The 27,689-nt window shown below is 33.8% G+C and overlaps 1 protein-coding gene across 1 annotated transcript; it reads left to right on the top strand.

Moving 5' to 3' along the window:
- The first annotated feature begins 2,337 nt into the window (after positions 1–2,337).
- Positions 2,338–3,501, top strand: LOC131070838 (pathogenesis-related thaumatin-like protein 3.7). Its single transcript, XM_058006507.2, has 2 exons — positions 2,338–2,598; positions 2,688–3,501. Exons 1-2 carry the CDS (start codon positions 2,340–2,342, stop codon positions 3,311–3,313), a joined length of 885 nt encoding a protein of 294 aa, XP_057862490.2. The 5' UTR covers positions 2,338–2,339; the 3' UTR covers positions 3,314–3,501.
- Positions 3,502–27,689: the final 24,188 nt, after the last annotated feature.

Genomic DNA, 27,689 nt, shown 5'->3' with positions numbered 1-27,689 from the left:
GTTCCACCTCTCAATCAATCTTCTCCAAAAATCTATAAATTGAGCATTCAATCTCCATTTTCACTCCTCTTCAATTGTGGACAATTTATTCTAGATCATGATATTCGAATCTTTGTGTCAATTGCAGGTTGCCAGTGCAATATCTGAGAGCCGTCATACCACAGAGAGAAGAAAGACAATGGAAGCCACGATGCATAATAGGGAGTTTCATCTTGCTTAGTTTAATTCCATTTTGCATTTATTCCATTGGTTTTATGTTTGAATTGCTTAGATAGTTAAGGATTCGTGATCATCCTTATTTCCTATTTAGCAATGGTGTATTTGAGCATGCTACGGTAACAATACATAAGTATTTGGTTGGATGAATATACTTGAAAAAAAATTGTTGATATAAATTTTAGTCTATTTCAAAATTTGGGCTTTAAGAAACTATGTAAATCTTTACTTTCATATTATTATAAATATTTCAGTGGCTTTGGTCACTTTTGTAAGAGAGAGAGAGAGAGAGAGAGAGAGAGAGAGAGAGAGAGAGAGAGAGAACACATATTTGTACACATCAACAACTGAATAGTACCTTTCAAGATTGTTTATTAGTTTACAATTGTGGGAACATTATAAAAATGACATAACTTTTTACATTCCATTTTCAATGAGAAAATTAAAGAAATACATCTCTTAAAAATTAATATTTCTTTTACATTTTGAAAAATAGATTATAATGGTATGAGTGTATTCACAAAAAATCATTTAAATCTTAAATATAATATTTATAAAATATATCATTTTTTTAATAAATAAATATATAAATTCATTTAATAATTAATAATAATATTCAATTTAAAATTAAATAAATATATTTAAAATGTCATTACTAACTATCTTAGAATAAAAGGCTGTATTTGAATCTTACATTCATCGACAACTTGCATAGGATAGGAGGCTTTGTAGTCGGTTCTTGATTTACCCGCTTCCTCTGTAACATGTGGAGATCTCTTCAAAATATCAAGAAAATATCAACTTTGAGCGGTCTATATTATTAGAATTAAGTGTAAAATATTTGTTTCAATCTTTGGGATAATATTCTGTACTGGAAAATATCAACTTTGAGTGGTCTATATTATTAGAATTAAGTTTGAAATATTTTTTTCAATCTTTGGGATAATATTCTGTACTGGAAAATATCAACTTTGAGTGGTCTATATTATTAGAATTAAGTTTGAAATATTTTTTTCAACCTGTCCGATAATATTCTGTTTCATTATCAAAATGTACTCTCTACTTGTGGATATCTTTTGCTTTCTATATATTTATCTTCTATAACTTGACAAAAACTTCAAAAACTTTAAGCTTTACATTCCTTGTTCAAAATATTATTACTAATTAAGACGGTGTTTCAGTCCTCATCCTCCATACCTTTCATTATAAAACATATGTCAATATAATTAACTAAATTTAACATGCATAGTCAAGGCTTTTGAAATTCACGCAACTTTAGGATATTGAAAATCAGAGATCACTGCAGAAAATGTCAAGCCTGAGATAACAGAAGTCTAATTGTTGATGACCATTCGAATTTTAAAAGACTGGGGCTCTAGGCTGCTCTGAAGCCGGGTCTTGGCTTCCTTCCTACGAGGAGCTGTCACGATGTTGGTGGGAAATATCAATTTTGAGAATGGACTTATAATTGTTATGTGGAGATGTATTCTATGGGAGTAATCGAAATATTAAGAGAATTGTATATATTAGTTTTAAATCTAATAGAATTGACTTAAATCTTACAGCAATTATTTAAGTCTCTTAAAGAAACTACTCATTATTTTGAATATAATTAAGTAGAGCTGATTTAAACCTTCAATTAATATTGTATTATAGCCATGCTCTGAATGATGATGACCATTAGGTTATGAAGTCTCGAGAATAAGGATGCACTAATTAAAAAATCCATTTAATTCTGATGTTTAGGTAAGACATTATCTTTTAAGAAGTCGTTCAAGTCATTATGATCTGATATTTTTGTTAAGATAGCACTTGAATGGGTCAGCAGTCCAGTCATGTAGAGATGATCAGAATACAAATTGCAAGGTTGAAAACTTAAAAGACATTTAAGTTTTTTAGAGTTCATAATATTGATTTTTTTAAAAATTTTGGAACTGATTGGGTAATATGTTTTTCATCAATGTTTAGGAAGTAGGGAGATAAAAGATCTATCACTAAGATGTAGGGAGACAGGATTTATAATATATGATTATGAAGTTGATCATAGAAATGATCCAACATGTGCGTGAATTCCTACATTCCGATATTGAAATATAATTAAAAACATTCACTTCTCACATAATATGATCTTGAAGAATAAACTATTCAAACAGTTCAATCTAGAAGTTTTCAAGGAGAGAATTTCAATGCTGACGGGGACTCTCGTAAGACACGGCTTCTGGAGCCATAACTTGCGGAGAGATGTTGTCTATATAATCCCTCCTCATATACCCAATCTATCCATCTTCATTCAATCGTTCAATCCAGACGCTATAATGGCAACAGTTTCAGATCTTGTGCTTCTTCTTGTGGCAGGACTGGCCATATCTCTTCATATGCAAGGTAAGCTGTATTTACAACATAAGAGTTGTAGGTTGAATACTATATGCATCCGAGGCTCAGAATAATAATATGTGTGTGTTTTCTTGCAGAGGCGGGAGCAGTTAAGTTTGAGTTAAGGAACCAGTGCGGGTACACGGTTTGGGCGGCAGGATTACCCGGAGGAGGGCAGCAGCTCGACCAAGGTCAGACATGGACGGTGGATGTGCCGGCGGGGACAAAGGGGGCAAGATTCTGGGGCCGAACCGGCTGCTCTTTTGATGCGAGCGGCCGAGGAAGCTGTAAAACCGGTGACTGCAACGGCCAACTGAGCTGTCAAGTCTCGGGAGGCGTTCCGACCACGCTGGCCGAGTACACCCTGAATGGAGATGGCAACAAGGACTTCTACGACGTTTCCCTGGTGGACGGCTTCAACGTTCCTCTCTCCATCAATCCCACAAATTCACAGTGTGTCGCTCCTGCATGCAAAGCCGACGTCAATGTTGCGTGCCCTGCTCAATTGAAGGTGGATGGCGGATGCAATAGTGCCTGCACCGTCTTTCAAACTGATGAATATTGTTGCAGAGGCACCCATGTCGACAACTGCTCTCCCTCAAGCTACTCCATGATATTCAAGAATCAGTGCCCTCAGGCCTACAGTTATGCCAAGGACGATTCTTCCAGCACTTTCACCTGCCCCTCTGGTACCACCGACTACAGTATTGTATTCTGTCCCTAGATATATATAGGATTATACTTCCAAATAATCAGCTGTGAGCTGATCACGTATTTAGTATCTTATATATGGTGGCATAAACTATCGTTTGGTAGAGTCATATAAATAAGCCATCATTTGGTGTAAGGCATTACATGTCAGTTTCAATTATTACAGTTTATTATAAATAAAAATTTAAACTTTAATGGCAATGTGAAAAAGGTAATTCATATGCAATATACTTTTAAGAATAAATGTTTAAGTTCAAATATTTTATATAGTTTTCCAAAATAATAAAATATTTATTAGTCTTCAATTATTATTTTTATTTCAGAATTGTTTTATTTTATTTAAAAATTGTTATGTTAGAAACATAGTTATAAATTTATAATGAGATTAAGAATTAGAGTGTCAATCATATAAATATATAAAGAAAAAACTACTAAATGTTAAAACATAAGTGATATAAGTAAAATATAAATAAGATTATTATGTAAACATTGTTGAGATAAATATTAAAATTGATATTCATGATTTTTTGTTTTGTTGTCTTTGTAAAACTTAAGAATTCTATATTTATGATTTATTGTATTATTATTCAAAATAAAACAAAAAAACAATATCAAAAAAATATTTTTGAGTAAAACTTAAAACAAATAATTTTATTGATTTTAATATCTTATATGAAACTCATTGATGAACACAAATAACCAAAATAAGATGGATCAAACTCTGTATCCAAAGAAAGAAGTTGTATGTTATTTAAAATGTTAAAGATAAGATAAGTGTCTTAGAATATGAAAGATATGCATTGTCTAATTACTAGCACTTGCACCTTTAAAAGACTCAATGGATGTGTCAATAGAAAATTCAAGGGAATACCATCATTATTTTCTCCCCACACCCAACCATTATTACCTTCATCATTCTCTTAAGACTTTTCAAAGGCCAATGTATTGTATAATACCTAAAAAATAAGCACATGCAAGAATAATTGAATTCCTACAAAGAGAAGAACTACAATATACCAATATTATTTTGTAATGATATACCAAAATCATATCAATGTATACAAAAATTACTCATACATGCAACTTAAAATAACTATACCTACATCTGAAAAATTGAAAATGTCTAATATTTTTTAACAAGTCATTCCTAGACAAAACTGATTAGATTAACAATAAACTTTTGACTAATAACATGATAGAAAAAAGAATAGTATTAATTAGGAAAGTTCACATCTAAAAAAATAAATCTTGCCTTCTTATATTTTTCAACAATTGGACTATTGAACTAGCACGGGATGATCAAATAACATCTCAAAATGAGCAAAGGATATTTAAACTAGGTCATCTTAACACACAATTGTTAAATTATGATTAAATAAATTAGGAAAGGGCCCAAACCCTCACATAGCAAGGCACCTACAAAAAAGAGGGGTCTCATGAGCTTGAGAAAACCCAAAATTAACAATCAAAACAAGACATAAACAAAAAGAGTGTGTGTGTGTGTACGTATGTATGTATATGTATGTATGTATGTATGTATGTATGTATTTTTTGAATATTTAATGTTATTATGGTGATATTAGGGTGTAAGTCCAAGTACTTTAAGAGATTTTTGTGTAATTTTAATGTTAAATCATGTCTTCTCTAGGATAAAGTAAAATCATGAAAGAGTTTTGATTAATAAATATGGAATAGACTCAAACCTTTTGATGCAGGAGCATCCCCAGTCTCTGAGAAATCTTGTATCAACCAAAAATATTTTCTTTTAGTTTTTCTCATGTTTCAGTTTTTGTATTACTTTCATCTTTTCTAGAAGTTGTTTCTTTTTCATTGCAGATCATATTTTTAGCTTCCAGGCTTGTTCTTATTCATCATTCCAGATCTCTAGTTCATTTCGATTTTTTCCTAGCAAGTTATTTATTTTGGAGCATCTTTTTCTTGGTTTTAGAGCAGTTTTGGGATTACCGTCTATGTTGGAGATTTCTTCTCGTGCGGAGCAATTTATTATCTTGTGGATCTATTTGGAACCATGCTTGATGTCCTTGGGCCCTTGGTTGACCCTTCTTTGTGGTTTGCACTTCATGTTTGTCCTTGGTGGATGAGATCTTCACATTTTGGATTTGACCTATTTTACATGTTTCATTTTTCTTCCTTGGTAAATGTATTTTTTTGTGGCCAACCTGGATGTGTTCTCAATGGTATATATATTTTTGTATTTGATCCTTTGAGATATAACAAAGTAGTATGACAATCTAGATTCATAAATTATAATTCAAACACTTTTTGGAGGTCTAGATGAATTGTATTTTGTGATGTAACTTGAACCAAGAATGTTAGACTGTATGTAACCTGTATATTACTAGATGTTCTATGATGAATATGATGGTATGATAAAAGAAAAAAGATCCAGTCAACTACTAAGAGGGGGGGTGAATTAGTAGATAGAAAAACTGATAAACTTTCACCTTCTCATAAATAACCTCTCAAGTAAACTTAGAACTATAAATGCAATAACTCTGTCAAGATAAACCGGTTGACTGTCACAACAGATAACTATAAACAAATTGAAACTCACAATCATCCAAATACTTTTGCTTCACATTACTAAAACTTCATTTCAGATTGTTACCTATTAACATAACTTATCAAAGTGAAATAAGTAGTTGAGCAAATCAACCATAGAAACATAACCACAAAAACATTCACCACTTGACACAATATTTTGGACATGGAAACCCAAATGGGAAAAACCATGGTGAGATGAGAGTCACAAGATAACTATCTAAACTCTTTTGAAGTTTTCCTTGTTAGGAGCAAGCTTGTTAAAGCTTTTACAAAAAGTCATGTTAAGGACATATCCTGTTAGGGACGACCCGGTTAAGGGATTGACTATAATGGCTTCTTAGAAGCAATACCCTGTTAGGAGTAACCTTTGTAAAGGATTTAGAATCCAAGCTAATGGATCACCTTGTTAGAGGATTTGAATAACAACAAGCTTGTTAAAGGTTACCCGGTTAAGGGATTTAACTGATGCAATTGTTAGAAAACAACAAGAGTTTGTTGATCTATTTGAATATCACTTCACTTGCTTGTTTAGATCCTTTTCATGCTCCTATCTACCTTTACTTAAACTATATATACATCATCCAGCTCGGAAACCACACACTCAATTCAACTTTGCCAACACTTCAACTAAAATAACTTAAAAACCTTATAAACAAATCAACTAGGTCGGTAAGACAACAAAAACCTAATTCACATAGAGATTACAAACAAGTCGGTTCAAGTATGACCGTTGGATTACATAACAATCTCTACACATCATTCAAGAAAGCCTCAACCATTCCTTGATCACCGCTTCATTGATCTCAATAACTCATCATATGCTTTGCATTACATGCAATGTACTTGCTCATTCCCAAGACAAAAAAAATTAACTCAATGTGCCAAAATCTCTTTAAAACTCTCTTCATACAATATGCATACATGCCACAATCATTAGTAATCATTATCAGATCAAAACCAATATAACCAATTCACCAGACTTAATCGGTTAAGTTTTATCAAAATAACAGGTAGGGTTTACCGGTAAAAATCTCCAATACTTAGCAATATTGGTTCACTCCCCAAACTTATATACTGGTTATAGTTCCTTTCACTTAGCTCTTCCTATTGGTTACAAAAAAACATTACAACAATATCATTATAACATTACCAGTTTAATTGACATCAATGACAACATAACAAATCATTAATGCAATCTTCATGCAAATGCCAACAATCTCCCCCTTTGGCATTGATGTCAATACAAATATCAATACCATTGATTGTTGTGATTGTGAATAGGAATCCTGGTTTACATTTTACTATCTGCTATCCTTGTCTTCAGTTTGTCACTAGTTCTATCACTGGTTCTTTTCCACATAATCACATAGTTCTTCTCCCCCTTTGACAACAATGCCAAATTGAAAGTAAAATATGCAATGTCAAATGCACAATTCAACATCAATAATCTTCAACTTGATGCTGCCCTTGTGGAATAACTCCACTCTTACACCAATCCTACTGTAAAATTCTGCAAGTAGCTCCAGGACTGATGTAATCTACATCATGCTCAATTGACCTCATGAAGGGGTATAAACCCTAGCTAACTTCTAAGATACTCAAAAGTAGTCTTAGGTAGAGGTTTAACAAAGATATCTGCAAGTTGCTCCTTGGTAGAAATATGCTCTAAGGTCACATCTTTACTCTACACTTTTTCCCTCAAGAAATGATACTTAAATTCAATATGCTTGGTTTGTGTGAGCAAGACAAGGTTCTTTGAAATATGAATGACACTAGTATTATCACATAAGATCTTTACATGTTCAGTAAACTTAATCTTGAAACCTTCCAAAATGTGCCTCATCCAGATAGCCTGGGTACAATTCATATAAGCAACAACATACTCAGCTTCAATAGTAGACTGTGAAATACAACTCTACTTTTTTATACTCCATGAAACAAGTCTTCCACCCAAAATGAATGCTCCACTGGTGGTTCTTTTCCGGTCATCAACATTACCTGCCTAGTCTGCATCTGTGTACACCTTCAATTCAATGTTTCCTTTATATGGATAGCATAATCCATAGTCAACAATATCTTTCAAATATCTGAAAATCCTGGTTGCTATCAAATGTGTTTCCTTTGTATTCTTCTGAAATCTAGCAACTAGATCAACTGCATGAGTGATATCCGGTCTACTTTGTGCAACATAGTGTAGTTTCTCAATCATTGACTTATACTCCTTCTCATCAACAGATGTAGCCTCATCTTTCTTAGACAACTTACAACCTATAACCATTGGTGTCCCAATTGGTTTACAGTCACTCATACCAAATGTCTTTAATATTTCTTTCACATATTTGAACTGTGTAATGAAAATACCACTCTTCATTTATTGTATTTGCAAACCTATGAAATTTTTTATCTCTCCAACAAGAGACATTTCAAACTCACTTTTCATTTTATTTGCAAAGTCATTTCTCATGTCATCATTTCCTCCAAATACGATATTATCCACAAATACTTCACTAACCACTATCTTATCTCCTTCAAATCTGAGACATATGTTACTATCTTCATTGGTTCTTTGAAATCCTATCTTCATAAAGTGTGAATGAAGCCTTTCATACCATCCTCTCGGTGCTTTCTTTAATCCATATAGTGCCTTGTGCAACTTTCATACCATTTCCTTCTTATCAGTTAAATCATAACCATCTGGCTGCTCAATGTATACTTGTTCTTCTGATATTCCATTCAAAAATGCAAATTTCACATCCATCTGATATACTTTGAATCCCTTATGATTTGTAAAAGCCATTAAAGTTATGACACCTTCCAGTCTAGCCACTGGTGCAAAAGTCTCACCATAATCTTCTCCTTCTTCTTATGCACAACCTTTGCAAACCAATCTAGTTTTGTTGTGAACTACAACACCATCTTCATTCATCTTGTTCCTAAGAACCCACTTAGTCCCTATTACATTTTTATTCATCGGTTAGGGTACTAGAGTCCATGTGGTGTTCTTCTCAATTTTTTCAAGTTCCTCCTCCATAACTTTAATCTAATGATCATCACCAAATGCTTCCTTAGCAGTTCTAGTCAATAGTGGAGATCATGCAAGAATTTTCTCTGATCCTTCTTTTGTTTAGCACTCCAACATCCTTATCTCCAATAATCTATTCACGATTGTGATTGAATCTCACATACCTCAGAATAAAATGATCATTATCTTCATTTCATTTTCTTCATTATCATCATCTTCTTCTGAATCTACCTGTTCCGGTTGAACTGGTACAACAAAATTCTCTTTACTAGTTTAAGGTTTCATAGGTTTTGTTTCCAAAAAACAAAATGCAAGGAACTTCATCCTTTTTCTCCATACTAGTTTCTCCTGAGACTTCAGGATACTCATCCACTTGAACATCAACACTCTCAATGATTCTCTATGTTTGGTTGTTATAGCATTGGTATGCCTTACTCTTGGTGGAATAACCAAGAAATATACCTTCATCACTTTTAGCCTCAAACTTGCTAATATAGTCACCTCTTTTAATAAAACATTTGCTACCAAATATCTTGAAATAACCAATGTTAGATGATCTACCATACCAGTATTCATAAGGAGTCTTGTCCTTACCTCTTTTTACCAAAATCCTATTCATTGTGTAGACAACTATGCTGACAACTTCTCTCTAGAAATTTTTTGCTACACCTCCTTATATCAACATCATCCTAGTAGCTTCAACAACTGATCAATTGTTTCTCTCTGCAATACCATTCTGTTGTGGTGTCCTTGGTGCAGAAAGTTGTCATTTGATACCATTTAATTAACAATATCTAGTGAATTCCTTAGAAGTGAATTCTCCACCTTGATTTGTCCCTAGACACTTTATCTTCTTTCCAATCTCCTTTTCAGCTAAGTCCTTGAATGCCTTGAACTTACCAAATGCCTCTGTTTTATCTTTCAAGAATGTGACCCACATCATCCTTGAGCAATCATCAGTGAAGATCATGAAATATATATCACCTTGAATACTTTTAGTCCTTATTGGTCCACATAGGTCTGTATGAACCAAATCTAATAGATGCTTTGTGGAAAAAGACTTTCTCTTGAAAGTTGAGGATGTCATCTTTCCCAATTGACATTCCTTACAAAGAGAATTAACGAGTTTGTCCAACTGAGGAAAACCTCTCACTGTCTTTGACTTACTCACTTTAACAATGTTATCAAAATTCAAATGACAAAATCTCCTATGCCAAAGCCAACTATCATCTATTTTAGCAATTAAATAGTTGTTGTCTTTAGGATCTAGATGAAATAGGTTACCTTTAGGCTACTTTCCGGTTGCAATCAATTCACCTTTTCTCCCATAGATTTTGCGCATACCATTCTTAAAATCCAATGGGTATCCTCTGTCATTGAGTTGGGCAACACTCAAGAGATTGTGCTTTAGACCTTCAACCCAGTAGACATTATCTGCATTGCTCTTTCCATTAAGAGAAATAGTTCCCTTACCTTTAACCATGTAGGGTGAGTCATTATCTTACAACTCTACCATCAAATTCCTTCAAAGAAATAAATTTAATCCAGTCACCAGTCATGTGATGTGAGCAACTACTATAAATGATCCAATCATCAAAATTATCCATGCAAGAAACTAAAGCTTTCTCATTAGTTGTCTCCTCTTTAATGGCTACAAAGACAATGTCTTCATTAGTATCACCATCAAATTCCTCACCAGTGATACCACCATCAACTGCAATAAGACAATCCCTTTTTCCTTTTCCCTTGTACTTCTTGAACTTCTCTTGCTTGTGCTCATTATCACCATTAGGACAGTTAGCAGCTATATGTCCAATCTTGTTACATGCAAAACTTTTCAAAGGTAATTTACCTCTATATTTACCAGTACCTTTGGGCAACCGCTTGGCCAACAATGCTTCAATCTCAACCAAACTGTCTTCATCATGAATTTCTCTACTGGATCTAGATTCATGAAAGTGACTAACATATCTACTTTTTCTCATAGATGGGTTAGAAACATAAGCTCTAAATGTTAATTCAATTTTTTGAATACTACCATCATAGCCATTTAATTCAAAAGCAGTAAGCTTACCAATGATGGATTCAAGGGTTACCTTGGTTTTGTCAATAGATTTTAGTTCCTGAATGGCTGCAACTTGAATAGCATATATTGCTAGCAGGGTTCTCAACACCTTACTAACTATTGTGGCATCATCCATTTTACCACCAACATTCTTGATCTCACCAACTATCTCTTTTATCCTCTGATCATACTGTTTGATATTCTCACCTTCAGCCATCTGTATGTCACCAAACTTCCCTCTTAGACTCTCTTCCTTAGCAATATCCACATGTTCATCACCACTATAAATCTTTTCAAGTTTCTCCCATACCTCATATGCAGTCTCCAAACAATGAACATCAACATATTCAACATCAAACAAAGAACTAATAATAGCCTCCAGTGCTTGATTGTTTTCTTGTTTCTCTTTCTTTTGATCATCAATCACAATCCTACTAGGTACAACATATTGAGTATTAACATGTTCTCGGTATTGATTTCCAAGACTCTTGATATAAATTTTCATTCTATCACTCCATATCCTATAGTTCTCTCTATTAAACTTAGTACCTTCCTTCTTCATCATGTTCTACAAGATCTTTACCTCAAGCTATTAGGCATAGACTTTATTGGATCTGAGATGAGCTCTGATACCAATTGATGGTATGATGAAAAAATAAGGATACAGTCAACTACTAAGAGGGGGGCTAGTGAATCAGTAGATAGAAAAACTGATAAACTTTCACTTTTCTCAGAAATAACCTCTCAAGTAAACTTAGAACTATAAATGCAATAACTCTGTCAACATAAATTTATCAAGATAAATCAGATGACTATCACAATAGATAATAGTAAACAATATGAAACTCACAATCATCCAAATACTTTTACTTGACATAAGTAAAACTTCATTTCAGATTGTTACTAGTTAACTTATCAAAGTGAAATAAGTAGTTGAGAAAATCAACCATAGAAACATAACCACAAAAATATTCACCACTTGAAACAATATTTTTGACATGGAAAACCAAATGGGAAAAACCATAGTGAGATGAGACTCACAAGATAATTATCTGAACTCTTCTGAAGTTTGCCCTGTTAGGAACCAAGCTTGTTAAAGCTTTTAGAAAAAGTCCTGTTAAGAACAGATCCTATTAGGGACCACTCGGTTAAGGGATTGACTATAATTCCTTGTTAGAAGAAATACCCTATGAGGTGTAAAATTTGTGAAGGATTTAGAATCCAAGATAATGGATCACTTTCTTAGAGGATTTGAATAACACCAAGCTTGTTAGAGCTTACCTGGTTAAGGGATTTAACTATTGTAGTTGTTAGAAAACAACAAAAAATTTCTGATCTGATTGAATAGCACTTCACATGCTTGATCAGATCCTTTTCATGCTCTTATCTTCCTTTAATAAAATTGTAGATACATCATCAAGTTCTGCAACCACAGACTCAGTTCAACTTTTCCAACAATTCAGCTAAAACAACTCATCAACCTTATAAACAAATCAACTAGGTCGGTAACACAACCAAAACCTAATTCACATAAAGATTACAAACAAGTTATTTCAAGTATGACCACTAGATTACATAACAATCTATACACATCATTCAAGAAAGCCTCGACCACTCCTTGATCACTGCTTCATTGATCTCAGTAACTCATCATATGCTTTACATTACATGCAATATACTTGCACATTCCCAAGACAAAAAAAATTAACTCAATGGGCCAAAAACTATTTGAAACTCTCTTCATATAATATGCATATGTTTCATAATCAATACCACTCATTATCAAATCCTAAACTAATATAGCCAATTCACTAGACTTAATCAGTTAGGGTTTATCAAAACAATAGATAGGGTTTACTGGTTCAACTCTCCAATACTTAGCAATACTCGTTCACTCCCCAAACTTACCTATCGGTTATAGTTCCTTTCACTTAGCTCTCCCTATTGGTTACAAAACAACATTACAATAGTATCATTATAACATTAGCAGTTTATTTGACATCAATGACAACATAAAAAATCATTAATGCAATCTTCATGCAAATGCCAATAGAATACATGATTATGTAGATATTTGATTTTCCATTTTCTATCTTTTGTGTTGTTGCTTCCATTATATTACTCTTGATACATGATTTGGACAACTATCTTTGAGGATCTTCCAGGTCATAGTTGTGTTGTATGGTATCAGAGCTAGTTGCGAACCTTGAAGCATTTCTTTGGGTGAACAGATCATCGAATTGAGGTAGGCTGCTTGTATATTCAATAGATCACCAACTGAGAGGCAATTGAAACCTTGTAGTTAGATCGTTGATTTGAGGCAGTTGGACTAGAGAAAATGTAGGAGATATTGCTAAGAAGGATGAATCCTAGGAGGGTAGAGCAAATTATGGAGGATTTCAAGAATGCGATGAGGAATGAGATTTGAAACATGTTGGCTGGTTTACGGAGGAATCCTGAATTGGAGGATGAATATGAAGAGGTAGGAGAAGAGATTGAGGCCAAAGAAGGAGAAGGACCGAAAGATGAGGGTGAATAAATATTTCTTAGAGTGGGGGCACAAGTGAGTAAAGTTCATAAAGTTGAGGTTTCTAACTTTTAGGGTTCGTTGAATCTTGAAGACCTGATAGACTGGATCAAAGATTTGGAGGAATATTTTGAGTTTGAACATGTTAAGGACCCATAGAGAGTCTAGTTAGCACAAACTAAGTTAAAAGGGTACACTTTAGGGTGCAAAGAGTTGTAGAGATATAGAGTACGAAATTGTGAGATGAGAATCACCTGGTGGAGATGGATGGTTGCAAGATTGAAGGCTAAATTTATTCTGAGAGACTATGATTTGGAGTTGTCCAAAATGTTGCAGAATTTGAAGCATGAGGACATGAGTGTAAAAGAGTACACTGAAGAATTCTACAAGGTGATGATTAGATCTGGTCATTGAGAGATGGATAGGGAGAAGGTGACTAGATACATAAATGGACTCCAATTTAACATTAAGGATGAGATGAGTATGTTGAATATTTCTACAACTGAGGATCCTTTTCAATATGCATTAAAGGTAGAGGATAAAGTTCAATGAAGATAGTATAATAACTCCAAGGGAAGATAAATATATGCAGCAGATAGAGGGCATAGGAGTGGCAGTATGGAGAGGATGACTTCTATGGAGCCAAAATCTAAATGGAGTAGAGACACAAAGGAAAGGAGGTAGTAGTAAGGAGTTCTTGGGTAAATGTTTCAAGTGTGGAGAAACCAAACATAGATATTTTGAGTGTAAGAAGGGAATGGTAAGGAATTGCATTGCAAATGAGTATCAGGAAGCTAAAGTTACTGGAGAGAATGTTTTAGAACTGAAGAAGGGAGAGCCCCTTTTTGTCAGAAGAGTTGATAGAGTAGAATGATGAAGATATGAGATATAATCAAATGAAGAATCTTATCCAAACTGTTTGCAAATCAGGTGGTAAGTGTTGTAAGTTTATTGTGGATACTAAAAGTACTTGTAATATGGTATTAGAGGAGATGGTAGTGAAGCTTGAGAATCCTAGCCCTTACCAAGTGATTTGGTTGCAAGATGAGCATAGCATGGAAGTAAGAGATAAGTGCTTAGTGAATTTTAATATTGGACCTTTTAAGGATGAAGTCTTGTGTGACGTTTTGCCTATGAGTGCTTGTCATGTTTTGTAGGGTAGACCATCACAATTTGATAGAAGAGATATTTATGATTGTAGAAGAAATCTTATCACTATTTAGAAGGATGTGTAGAAGTTTCCTTTGGTTTCTTTGAAGGAGAAGGAGAAGGTAGTGAAGAATTTGAGTCTTGTGAAGAATTGTAGTGCTAAGAAGTAGGTTGCAGAGGATACACTACATGGTGGCATGCATTTGCTGAAGGATCTAGTGGATAGGTTTGATAGAAAGGTGGTACCTAATGGCAGAAAAGTGAAGGTGATGGTGGTAGACCGAATGAAATCTTGTGGTAGAAATAAATATAAGTTGAAGAATAAATAGAGTAATAGTTAGAGATAGTGTGCAAGTATGAAGCAAGTAAAGGGAGATAAAGAGAAATAGAAGCTAGAAAATTTGGTCGAGGTTCCAAAAGAGGTTAGGAAGAAGTTTGTAGACAAAAAAGACATTTGTATAAAAAAAGAGCATGGTATCTATATCCCGCATTCTTTTAGATGTTCACGAATTGCCTCTCATGGAACATGTTTTTCTATGTGGGATGTCTGATGCAGGAGAATCCCGATCTATAAGTAATCTTGCATCAACCAAAAATATTTTCTTTTAGTTTTGTTCTTGTTGCAGTTTATGTGTTACTTTTAGCTTTTTCTAGTAGTTTTTTTCTTTTTTGTTACAAATCATATTTTCAGTGTCTAGGCTTGTTCTTGTTAATCATTCAAGATTTCTAGTTCATTTGGATTATTTTGCAACAAGTTATTCCTTCCAGAGTGTTTGTTTCTTGGTTCCAGAGCAATTTTGGGCTTACCGTCTATGTTGGAGTTTTCTTCTCATGTGGAGTAATTTCTTGGATTGTGTATTTATTTGGCACCATGCTCAATGTTCGTGGGCCCTTGGTCAACCCTCCTTTGTGGTCTGCACTTCATATTTGTTCTTGATGGATGACATCTTCATGTTTTGGGGCCAAGCTATTTTACACATTTTATTTTACTTCCTTGGTAAATGTAATTTTTTGTGGCCAACCTCAATTTGTTTCAGATGGTATATATAGTGTTAAATGTGATCCTTTGAGATATAGTGAAGTAGTATGATGATCTAGATTCATAAATTGCAATTTGGACACTTCTTGGAGGCCCTGATGAATTCTATTTTGGGATGTAGCACAAACCAGGCATGTTAGCTTGTATGTAACCTATATATTACCGAATGTTCTATGATGAATATATGATGATGCAAATATATGTTTTCCATTTTCTATGTTCTCTGTTGTTGCTTCCATTGTGTTACTCTTGCTGCATGATCTAGACTGTTCTCTTTGAGGAGCCTCTGGGTCATGGTTGCATCACCTTTACATATCCATTGAACAACAACACCTAGGGTGTACAAGGAATGTGCGCCCAAACAAAAATAGACAACCAGAACATCCTAGAAACTAGATAAAGACCAAAAATAAAATAAAAAAGACAAGAACCAATCAACCACCCACCAAAGGCACAAAAGGATGGTGTTCTAGATGAATGCATTACCCTCTTACCAATCCTTACATAGACCTACAATTTTATTAAAAGAGGAAATATTTTTGTTAGGACTTTATAGAGACCAGAGTGCTAGATTCCAGGGTAGCACTAACTAAAGATGCAAGGAGATCCATCATTGCAAATGGAGACTTTGTGTATCTTTTCTGCTTCACCTTTCTATGTTAAATTCTTTCCTTAATAGAAAGTAAGGAGGCTAAATTATTTTAAGCCATATCCTAGCTCAACATAGATATTTCCTCCAATTTTCTTTTAAGGACCGCTTGGCTTTCCTTTAGCTCTTTCACTATTTTTATTTCAACCCTTTGAGATAGCTTCTCATTAAGATTATTCAACATCACCTTGACCTCATCCCATTTTTCTAATTTTCCAGCCATATCTCTAGCATCCTTCCAAATCCTATCAATCATTTTCCTCCATTCCCAATTTGTTAGCCCTATCCCTCACTTCCACCATAACTTCAAGTTTGTTTATCTATTATATGACCACATAAAACTATGAGAAGAGCCATTTAATAACTATTTCCTATCACTCAATATTCGCTTCCAACTTTGACACCTTTGTTGGAATCAAGGAGCACTGAGAGGGGCAGGTGAATCAGTGTTTAGTAATTTTTCTTTATTAACCTATTTCTCCAACCACTTAATGTAAATGAAGAAAGGTAAAGTGTAGAAACATAAAGCAAAGATCAGCAACACTGTAACACCAAGATTTTTATGTGGAAACCCAGTTAAGGGAAAAACTATGGTGAGATTAAAACCCACAATATTAGTATACTCTGTCAGAAGTATAAAAATATTACATAAGGGGAATGCACATGCATTCAAACACACTTCCTAGAGCTCACTTCTCAATTGCAAGTAAGGGCTACAACCCCAGAAGGCTCATTACCTTACAAGATGATTATACATAATAATTGAAATATCGGTATTGATAAGAAACATCTAAAATTGTCAGAAATAGTTCCGGTTAAGCACAAAATACTTTATCTTACTCAATTCTACAACACTCCTCTATTATGATATTATTATATAATCCATTGCAACAAATCCTTCAATTGCGAATGTGAAACTACGCATAATTGCTCATACACATTTCACACATAAACATCGATCTACCAAATGATCAAATCAATCGATCTTATATACCTACAACATCAAATTAGGTCTTCATGACGTCAACCCAAAAACACATAACACGCAACATGAAAAGTGTAACCCAATTTGGCTCAATCCGATCCAAAAAAATGAAGGAGACCAAAATAAATTTTCCACACACTTCCCACATGTCGTCTTACCAACCTCGAGTGTGCAAACAACAACAAAAATCACTCTACATGATCCACACACAAAATCTTCAAATGATACTGCCACAAAACACTATTCTACTAGAAAACTGTCTACCAAATTTTCCAAATTGCCCAATTCACAACACTGAAGGCCATAAAACTGGAATAAGGTATATTACATATCCATGATGGGAATGTGTAGGATCATGAGGGGCCAAAAAGTGGTGATATTGCGACTAAAGTTCAGATTGATAGGCTGACTGAAAAATATCTATAACTTTCAAATGATATCACATTTTTTGATTCTGAAACATGCATCACATTCTATGCTTCATATACTATAGGATTAAAAGAAGAAAAATTGAATTTCATAAATTTTTGATCAAGTTATGATGGTCAGACATACAAGTTTTTTATATTTTTAAAAAGTTATCATAAAAAAATTATAAATTATTATTTATTTGAAAAAAAATACAAAACAATATGTGTCACATCCGTGCATGAGTCTTCTACTTATAACTAAAATCTTATAAAAAAATATTATTATTTGATTATGATTATGTTGGTCATACAAACACCCGCTTCTTATCTTTTTCCTGAAATTTTAGTACTACTACATTGAAATTTAAAATTTTAGTTAGATAGATTTAATTTTTTTTAGAAAAAAACTAGTAGCTTAGAAACTACGTTAAATTTACTACAAATTATATTATTACATATTTTTGTAATAATGTTTGTAGCTTATTCAATTTTTTACGTCAAGTTGCCTAACTTTATTTTTTAGATTTTCATTGCCACTTAAGGACCTGTTTGGCCCACCATGATCCTGCACATACCCTGATGCATCTCTGAGATCCCCAACCACAAATACTCAACACAACTGAATCGCCAACCACAACACTGTTCACTCTACCGAATGACCTGTTCTTTTAATTGAACCATACCGAACCTTACCAGACCTCAATCAATCTTTAGATATCAATGAATCATGAACTGTGGACTAGATATCTAACTCAAGTCGCTATCAATGACAACATCTCATCGTCAATGTAGTGTCTCTTTCCAACAATCTCCCCCTTTCGTATCGATGACAACACTTAGTAAAAAATGACTAAGTGTTAGACCAAAACCAAGATATATACACTGCAACCAAAAAAAAATAACTACCAGTCTTCAAAGAATCAAGTAACTTCCCCTAGGATCAACATTTTTCATTGCTATACACTCCCCCTTTGACATCAATGACAAAAGTATGGTTTTGGGAATAAAAAATATTATTTACATATCTACACAGTCCTTACACACAAATTTTTTTGAAGATATCGGCATAAGAATTCTTCAATGATTCCAAGTGGTTGTCCCATCTTTTTGGCTTATTCTCCAACGTGGTTATGAAGTCACTAAACAAGATTGCACCTCTAACTCCTTTACATCATCTAGATCACTATAGGCCAAAGAATCTTGAGTATCTTTGAGAGCACTCAGCATAATATCTATCTTAGGAGTAATGAGACTCCTAACTTCTCCAACTCTCCCAATTATTCTCTCCCAGTCATGGTTAAGGATTCTGATTTTCTTAAGTAGAGATATTACCTGATTCAGATGAATTCTTAATGATACTATCAAGGAATCAACTGTCTGAGATATGCGTTCAATCTCATTCTCGTTCACCTTAGACTTCTTCTTAATATCTGAAGTGAACTTGGTGAGAGATAAACATGATTTATTAAAGTTGCCACCTTTGGATGATGCATCTTTAATGCTCTTTACACAAGAATCTAAAGTGACTCTATCTTTGGCGATCATCCTTTTCAAATTTTGAAGCCTCTTGGCATTAAATTTATTTTGGACTTTCTCCTCAGCATAGTTTGCGAAAGATTCAAAATGTTTATCTACAAAATTAATCAAACTCTTTAATTTCCTATATGGGATATCTAAAATATCCTTGTGAGATGAGGGCATTAATTTCTCAAAAACACCATTTTCCAAAGTTAGCAACATATTGTCTTCTATATGATATTTAAAAAGATCCTCACTAGGTTTTGATGCAAGTTGAATATTTTAATTGTAGACAGAGAGGCAAGGTTAATTGGACCTTGAATGAACTCTCGATCCTCAATGACTTTTTTTCCTTTCACTATCTCAGTAGTGTCTTTTGCCTCAATCTTAACCTCAACCTTAGGTTCTATAGCCTCCTTTTCTGTATTCCCAGGAGATGGATGATTGATTGCTACAACCAGAGGATTATCAACCTTGTCCTTTCCTTCCTTTGCTTTCCCTGTATCCTCTTCTCTATCTTCTTCTTGCACATTGACCTATACCTATTCATTCGTCTGGACTTCTGAAATAGAAGTATCATCCCTTATTTGCTCTACTTCTAGATTGAATAGTGATGTCATGTCTTTTCAGATGAGGTTCTTCTTTCCCTTTAGACTCATCTACCTCATATTGATTCTCTAACAAATTTTTTGTTATTTTTTTTAATCTCCTTTGCAACCTCATCTATCTTCCCTAACATGATTTTATTTACCTTGTGATTACTCCTAAATTTGTTCTTTGCTAGTTTAAGAAATCTATGTATCTCCTATATAGAAATAACTGAACATAAGATGACTAATACATACTCATTTAATCTCTTATCTTCTTTATTTATTGTTTGCCTTCTAGCATCCAAACTATCATTCAAGCTCTTTGGTATGACTATCATTAAATCAACTAGAGATTTAATATATACATTTAGGTATTTTATAGTAGCCTCTTCTAATGTTCTCTTTCCAGATTCATCAAATTTGTCATACCACTCAGATAGTGGCTTCAGGTTACTATTCTTAACAAATTCATTCACAATCTATTCTAATGTTATGGGAGGTACAATAGTGAATTTTTCTTGTTTCAGTGCTTCATAAAACTCAGATGTCTTAGATTTATTACCAAATTTACTTCTACCTGATGGTTTTTCTTTTGAAACTTTGGTGGGTTTAGGAGATTTGGTCTTCACCTCCTCATCAGACTTAGTCTCTTCATCATCCACAATAAAAAATATGACTTTCTTACTCTTCTTTTCACCACCAAATGGCTTGATTGAAGATTTAGGATTTCTTGTTGGCTTTGTAGGACCAGAGGAGTGAGATATACTTCTAACTTGCGTAGATATCACTCAGAATCTCTGCTAGTTCTCCTTCACCATGCTCTTCTTCTCTGCTGCTTTGAATGAAAATTGAGAAATGAATGGTTAATTCTCCTTTTATCCCTCACATACCTAACTTTTCATTGTAATAAATTCACTTTGTCCTAATTCATTCAGATACTCTGTATTTCACAAAGATCTTTTGTGGACCTTTAGATCTATCTGCAATCATCATATATACCTCTATAACATGCCGGAATCAAGCACAAATCTCAAAGAAGGGGTTTGAAGGATTTTCATGAAAACCTCCTCCTAAGGCTGGATGCCTTATCTTAGTTGCCCGATGTAGTTCCAACATCAAAATCAGGTTCGAACCCACATCGTACCTCTGAATCATTTTTCTTGACCCAAGTCTTTTTTATCTACTCTTTAATCTCTTTAACTTTTTCTTTGCCTTTCTCATCAGCCTTCACATTCTTGTTCTTTTCTTTTGGACCTCTCCTATTCACGTTTCTACTTCTACAATACTTATCAATGTGACTGGATTTGTTGCAAGCATAAAAAACAATATTTCCTTGCCTAGGTTTGAAGTTCATTTAATTTCGTCTTGATCTGCATTGAATAGAAACATGTCCAAATGTACCACATGCATAACATCTGACATTTCTCCTATTCTGAAAGTTATTCATCACACTTCTCCATACATTTTCCTTATGACCATACTTATTAAATTTGAACCATTGAATGATAAAAGATGGACCATTATTATTCATCCTATTTCTGCACTTACTAGCCATATGACCAAATTTATTACAAACAAAATAGTTACCATTGAATTTATGATAATTAGGCTGCCTTACCAGAGGCTTTCTTGAGTTCTTGTTATGCTATGTTGACTTGGATCTTTCACCTTTCTCAAATCCAAGACCTTGTGTGTCATTAGGATTATTTTGAGTGGCAAGTGTCTCATCAAGCTTGGCTAAGCTGATCCAAAACTTTTTCATGTACCCATTTGCAACATCAAGATCATATCTAATAAGAATGATTTGCCTTTCAAGATCTTCATAATTTTATCTAGAATCTTGCAGGTCAAGCTTCAGTTTTCCATTCTCACTCTCAATTCTGCAACATTCTTCAAATTTTTCTTTAAAGGATTGAGCAAGATTCTCCTCATTCTTCTTCCTTTCCTCAAACTCTTTTGTCAATCTCATCACAATAGCATCCATCTCATTCTTATGGACTCTATTATCTCTAGCAAGTCTGTCACATTCTTCATTCTTTTCCTTCAAGGTTTCTTCATCAATGCTTTGACTTTGTTTCTTTTTAAGGTGATCAACAAGCTCCTTTGTCTATTCCCTTGATTTTTTCAACTAATCTTTCAATGTTTCAATGTATTCCTCAATATCTTTATTTTATTTCACTTGTTGGTTCTCATCTTATGCATGATCAAGATCTTCAAGAGAAACAACCAACTCCTTTCTAAGACTACCAAAATCCATCGATTCACTTTCCCAAATCCACCTTGAGTTGTTAGGCTTCTTCTGAGGAACTAGGCTCTAATACCAATTGTTGGAATCAAGGAACACTGAGAGGAGGGGTGAATCAGTATTCTGCAATTTTTAACTTTATTAACCTGTTCTTTCAACCACTTAATGAAAACGAAGAAAGTAAAGTGTGAAAACAAAAAGAAAAGATCAACAACTCCATAACACCACAATTTTTACGTGGTAACCCAATTAAGGGAAAAACCATGGTGGGACTTAAACCCACAATATACTATGTTAGAAGTATAAAAATATTACATAAAGGGAATGCACATGCATTTAGGCACACTAACTATAGTTCACTACTCAATTACAAATAAGAGCTACAACTCCGGAAGGCTAACTACCTTACAAGATGATTATACATAATAATTGGAATGTCTGACTGATAAGCAACATCTACAAATTCCTAAAACAGTTCTGGTTAAGCATAAAATACTGTATCTTACTTAATTTTGTAACACTGCTCTATTCTAATATTCTGTTATAATCTAGAGCACAAATCCTTCAACTTTGCACATGAAACTACACACAATTGTAGGTCCCAGAGACAACTAAGAAGGGGGGGGGGTGAATCAGTCGTCAAATAAATTCAAACCAAAAACTTATTAACCAACTTAATGCTTAATATCGGTAAATCAATTAAGTATGTTGGTAAACAGTGTTAACAAAAAATTGTTGTACCAGTAAGAATTAATGCATGAAAGATAAGCACAAAGTCATCCACAACACATGACACCAATATTTGTACATGGAAACCCTGTAAGGGGAAAAACCATGGTGGGAAACCTTACCCACAATCAGATGATACTACTACAGATAGTAAGTGTACAAAAGGGGTCTACACATGTAGAAAGGCCAACAGCCTAGAGCTCACTGCTCAATCACAAATGGGAGTCACATTGACTACAGTTGGATGGTTAAATCCAATGAGAATGTACTGCACAAAATAGCATCTTCATATGCTAGATTCAGTACCGATGTAATGCTGATATGCTTCTACAAAAACCTAACTTCAACTTCAAATGATGTCTTCGTGTATATCCTTGCTTGATCTCACATATACCCTTCCTTAAATCTTTTTCGCATTCCACACTTGATCTTACAAGTAAGATCTTACATTTATACCATACCCTAAGACCAATTTTAGTAGGTCGGCTCTACAAGATATTACAATAAAAATATTTTACAAACAATACAATATCCGATGCAATAACCGATTGAACATGTCGACTTAATGTATTTACAACAATAATAAATCATCTCCATAGTGTGCCATGCTGAACTGGAAAAGATAAACCTGCCGGTGTAACCATAGATAACCTGGAACTACTTGCCGGTAAAAGAAAATATACAAATAAGAATATACCAATGATTATTACTTCAAAATAAAGTGTCCACATGATGTCTTCGACATTACCAAGTGTCTTCCATGCCATTGCAGGTACTGGTGAACATTATATCCTGTCGGTTAACCATATACCAGTAACTGTTGCACAATTTACTGTTTGCCGGTGAATGTTGTTGGATCTCCAAAGTAGGTGTATTTAGTAGGTGTTGATATCAATGACAAAACCATACCAAAATACCAACAATCTCCCCCTTTGGTATTGATGGCAACACAAGATGGAAAAACCATCAAAGTGCCAAAACAGAAATGGCAAGTGTAAAACCAACAATCTCCCTAAAGTGACAATCTCTCCCCCTGAGAGCAACATGAGTTATTTTATGTTATCCTGTACCAATTTTCACCATAGATATCTCTCCTCAATTGATAATGTGTTTTTCCATATATCTCTCCCCCTTTGACATCAAATGCCAAAGCTACAAAATTTGAAGTACATACAAAAATACCAACTACTCCCCCTGAGAAGTAGCTTCCTCATCAAATACCAGAATAAAAGATTTGTCCATTTAATTATGCCAGTTGATGACAATCATCAACTGTCTAAGTCTCTACCGGTGGAGGTATGACTCCAAGCTGATCTCTGAGATACTCAAAAATTTCCTTAGGCAAAGGTTTTTGTGAAAATATCTACAAGCTATTCTTTAGTATTCACATAAACCAGTTTTATCTCCTTTTCTTCAACTTTTTCCCTTAGAAAATTTAGTTTGATAGAAACATGTTTTTTTTTAGAATGTAATAATGGATTCTTAGATATATCAATTGCTGCAGTGTTATCCCAATATATAGTAATAGGTTCCTTGCATTTTACCTTTATGTCTTTCAACATTTGCTTAAGCCAAAGTACTTGTGTATAGTTTGTTGCTGCTGCAACATACTCTGATTCTGTTGTTGATAAAGATGTACAACTTTGTTTCTTACTTAACCAAGAAACTAATCTCTTTCCAAGAAAGAATGCTCCTCCAGTGGTGCTTTTTCTATCATCCACATCTCCTGCCCAATTTGCATCTATGTATGCATATAGATCAAAATCTTCATCTTTAGGATACCATAATCCAAGATTTGTTGTGCCTTGTAATTACCAGAAAATCCTTTTTACTGCTGATTCATGATTTTCGCTAGGATTACTCTGAAATCTAGAAACTATACATACTACATTCATAATATCAGGTCTGGTTTGTGTCAAATATAGTAAACCTCCTATCATAGATTTGTATCTAGTTGGATTAACAGGTGTAAATTCATCCCTTTGAGATAATTTGTCATTGTAGTCATAGGTGTGCTTACTGGTTTAGAGTTCTCCATCCCAAATTTCTTAAGTAGTTCTTTCAAGTACTTAGATTGACTCAAAAATATGCCTTTATCAGTCTGTAAAATCTGCAATCCTAAAAAGAATTTTATTTCTCCAATCATAGACATTTCAAATTCATGTTGCATTTCAAGAGAAAATTCTTTGCATAATCCATCTTCTCCTCCAAAGATTATATCGTCAACAAATACTTCAATAATCAAGATGTCATCATTAGTTACTTTGTAATATAAATTGCTATCTACATTTCCTTTAGTAATACCAATCTTTAAAAGATACTTATCCAATCTTGCATACCAAGCTCTTGGAGCTTGTTTTAATCCATACAGAGCTTTTCTTAATCTGCAAACCATATCATTGTCATCTGTCAAGGAAAATCCATCAAGTTGTTCAATATAGACTTCCTCTTCAAGATCTCCATTCAAAAATGCACATTTCGATTTCCATTAGATAAACTTTGTAATCCTTGTGGGCTGCAAAGGCCAAGAATAAACTAACTGCCTCAATTCTGGCTACTGGTGCAAAGGTCTATTGTAATCAACTCTTTCTTTCTGAGAATATCCCTTACACACTAGTCTTGCTTTATTTTTGACAACCTTACCATATTCATTGAGTTTGTTTCTAAATACCCATTTGGTTCCAATTACATTTTTATTTTTAGGCCGGGGAACTAATGTCCAAGTATTTTTTTTTCTCAATTTGTCCTAATTCTTCTTCCATAGCTTAATCCAAAATTTATCCTCACATGCCTCATTGACAGATAATGGTTCAATTTGAGAAATAAGACATACCTCTTCATTTGCCAATCTTCCTCTTGTCATGACTCCTTTAAATTTGTTTCCAATTATCTGATCTTCAGAATGATTCATTCTTACATATCGGGATGTCTTAGTCTGTTGTTGTTCTTCATTTACTGTGGAATCCTCTAATGATACCGGAGTAACTGGATCATCATTTTGTACCAGTGGATTTATTGTAGATTCATTTGTCATAATTTCTATTCTCGGTTCAGGGTCTATATACCTTGAAGTTCCTCTGAATTGTTCATCAATCCTTACATTTGTACTCTCAACAATTTTCTGTAATGTTTTATTAAAACATCTATATGATTTACTCTTAAATGAATAACCAAGAAATATTCCTTCATCACTTCTAGGATCAAACTTGCCAATATACTCATCTCTTCTAATATAACATTTACTTCCAAAAATTCTGAAATACTTAAGAGTAGGAGTATTACCAAACCATATTTCATGAGGGGTCTTAATGGTTTCACCTTTGATGTGAACTTTGTTGAATGTATAAACAACAGTGCTTACTACCTCTCTCCAATACACATGTGGTAGATTTGCTTCTGATAACATACTTCTTGCTGCATCCAAAATAGTTTTGTTTTTTCTTTCAACAACTCCATTCTATTGTGGTGTCCGAGGTGTTGATAACTGTCTTTTGATTCCATTTACTTCATAGAATGTATTAAAATCTTTAGATGTGAATTCTCCTCCTTGATCTGATCTTAAAAATTTAATTTTCTTATCGGTTTCATTTTCAACCATTGCTTTGAATAGTTTGAATTTCCCAAGTGCTTCTAATTTTTCTCTAAGAAAAGTAACCCAACACATTCTAGAATAATCATCAATAATTAGCATGAAATATCTATCACCTTGTAAGCTTTTAGTTGTAGCTAGACCACATAAATCAGTGTGAATTAAATCAAGGGCATTATTGGATTTTTCTGGAATACTTTTGAAACTAGCTCTAACTTGTTTTCGAAATTGACATTCCTTGCAAATTGTATTATGTGGTTTCACAATTTTAGGTAGATCTCTAATTGCCTTAGAAGTACTTATTTTTACCATGCAATCAAAATTTACATGACATAGTCTTTTATGCCACAACCAACTTTCATCTATATGTGCAATTAAGCATGCCTTTTCACTATTATTCAAATGAAAGATATTACCTCTAGTCTGATTACCGGTTGCAATTTCCAAACCAGTTCTATTCATGATTTTGTATTTTCCATTTTTAAATTGTAACTAAAAACCTTTCTCAACTAATTGACCAACACTTAAAAGATTATATTTTAATCCTTCAACATAGTAGACATTGTCAGTGTTATATTTACCATCAAGAGATATTGAACCCTTACCTTTGATTGAACAGGCCTTGTCATCTCCGAATCTTACTAAACCTCTATTGTATTCTTGAAAGTTCAAGAATTTACCTTCGTCTCCAGTCATGTGATGTGAGCATCCTGAGTCAATAATCCATTCATCCTTTGATTCAACTTTAGCTGCTAGGGCTTGTTCTACCGGTTGAGGAATAGGCACCGGTTGATCTTCTATTATAGCAACAAAGACCCATCCATTGTCTGCTAGATCCTCATCAGAGTCATCAGTTACACCTTCATCAGCAATGTAACAAGATTTATCTTTGTTTTTCTTAAATCTGTATCTCTGATATTCAGGATTAGGTTTGTATGTTCTTCTAGCTTCTTCTCTTAGTCTAGCATGTCTATCAGGGCATCTTGAAGCCATATGACCAATCTTATTGCAGTTAAAACATTTAGAGGGTTCTTTACCTTCATACTTACTTCCAATTGGGCCTTTTGGCATTTTTCTTGCAAATAGTGCTTCAAGTTCTTCAAGCTCTTCATTCTCCTTCCTGGTTTCTTCAAGTTCTTTTGCATAAAAGGCTCTCCAGTCTGATTTGTCAAAGGATGGAGCAGATGATGTTTATGCTTTGAAGGCCAAATCAGTTTTTATGGTAGTAACAGGACCAAATTCCTCAATTTCAAAAGTTGAAAGTTTTCCAATCAATTTATCCCTAGTTACTGATGTATTAGGCATTG

The sequence above is a fragment of the Cryptomeria japonica genome, unplaced genomic scaffold (genome assembly GCF_030272615.1).
Source record: "Cryptomeria japonica unplaced genomic scaffold, Sugi_1.0 HiC_scaffold_432, whole genome shotgun sequence".
Taxonomy (NCBI): Eukaryota; Viridiplantae; Streptophyta; class Pinopsida; order Cupressales; family Cupressaceae; genus Cryptomeria; species Cryptomeria japonica.
Note: the sequence above shows the minus strand (reverse complement) of the source record. Positions and strands in the feature narration are given on the sequence as shown.

Excerpts from the sequence above, each read along its gene's own strand:
- LOC131070838 (XM_058006507.2), top strand. The coding sequence starts at position 2,340 with ATGATCTTGAAGAATAAACTATTCAAACAGTTCAATCTAGAAGTTTTC. Across the intron at positions 2,599-2,687 it reads CATATCTCTTCATATGCAAG|AGGCGGGAGCAGTTAAGTTT; the intron begins GTAAGCTGTATT and ends GTTTTCTTGCAG.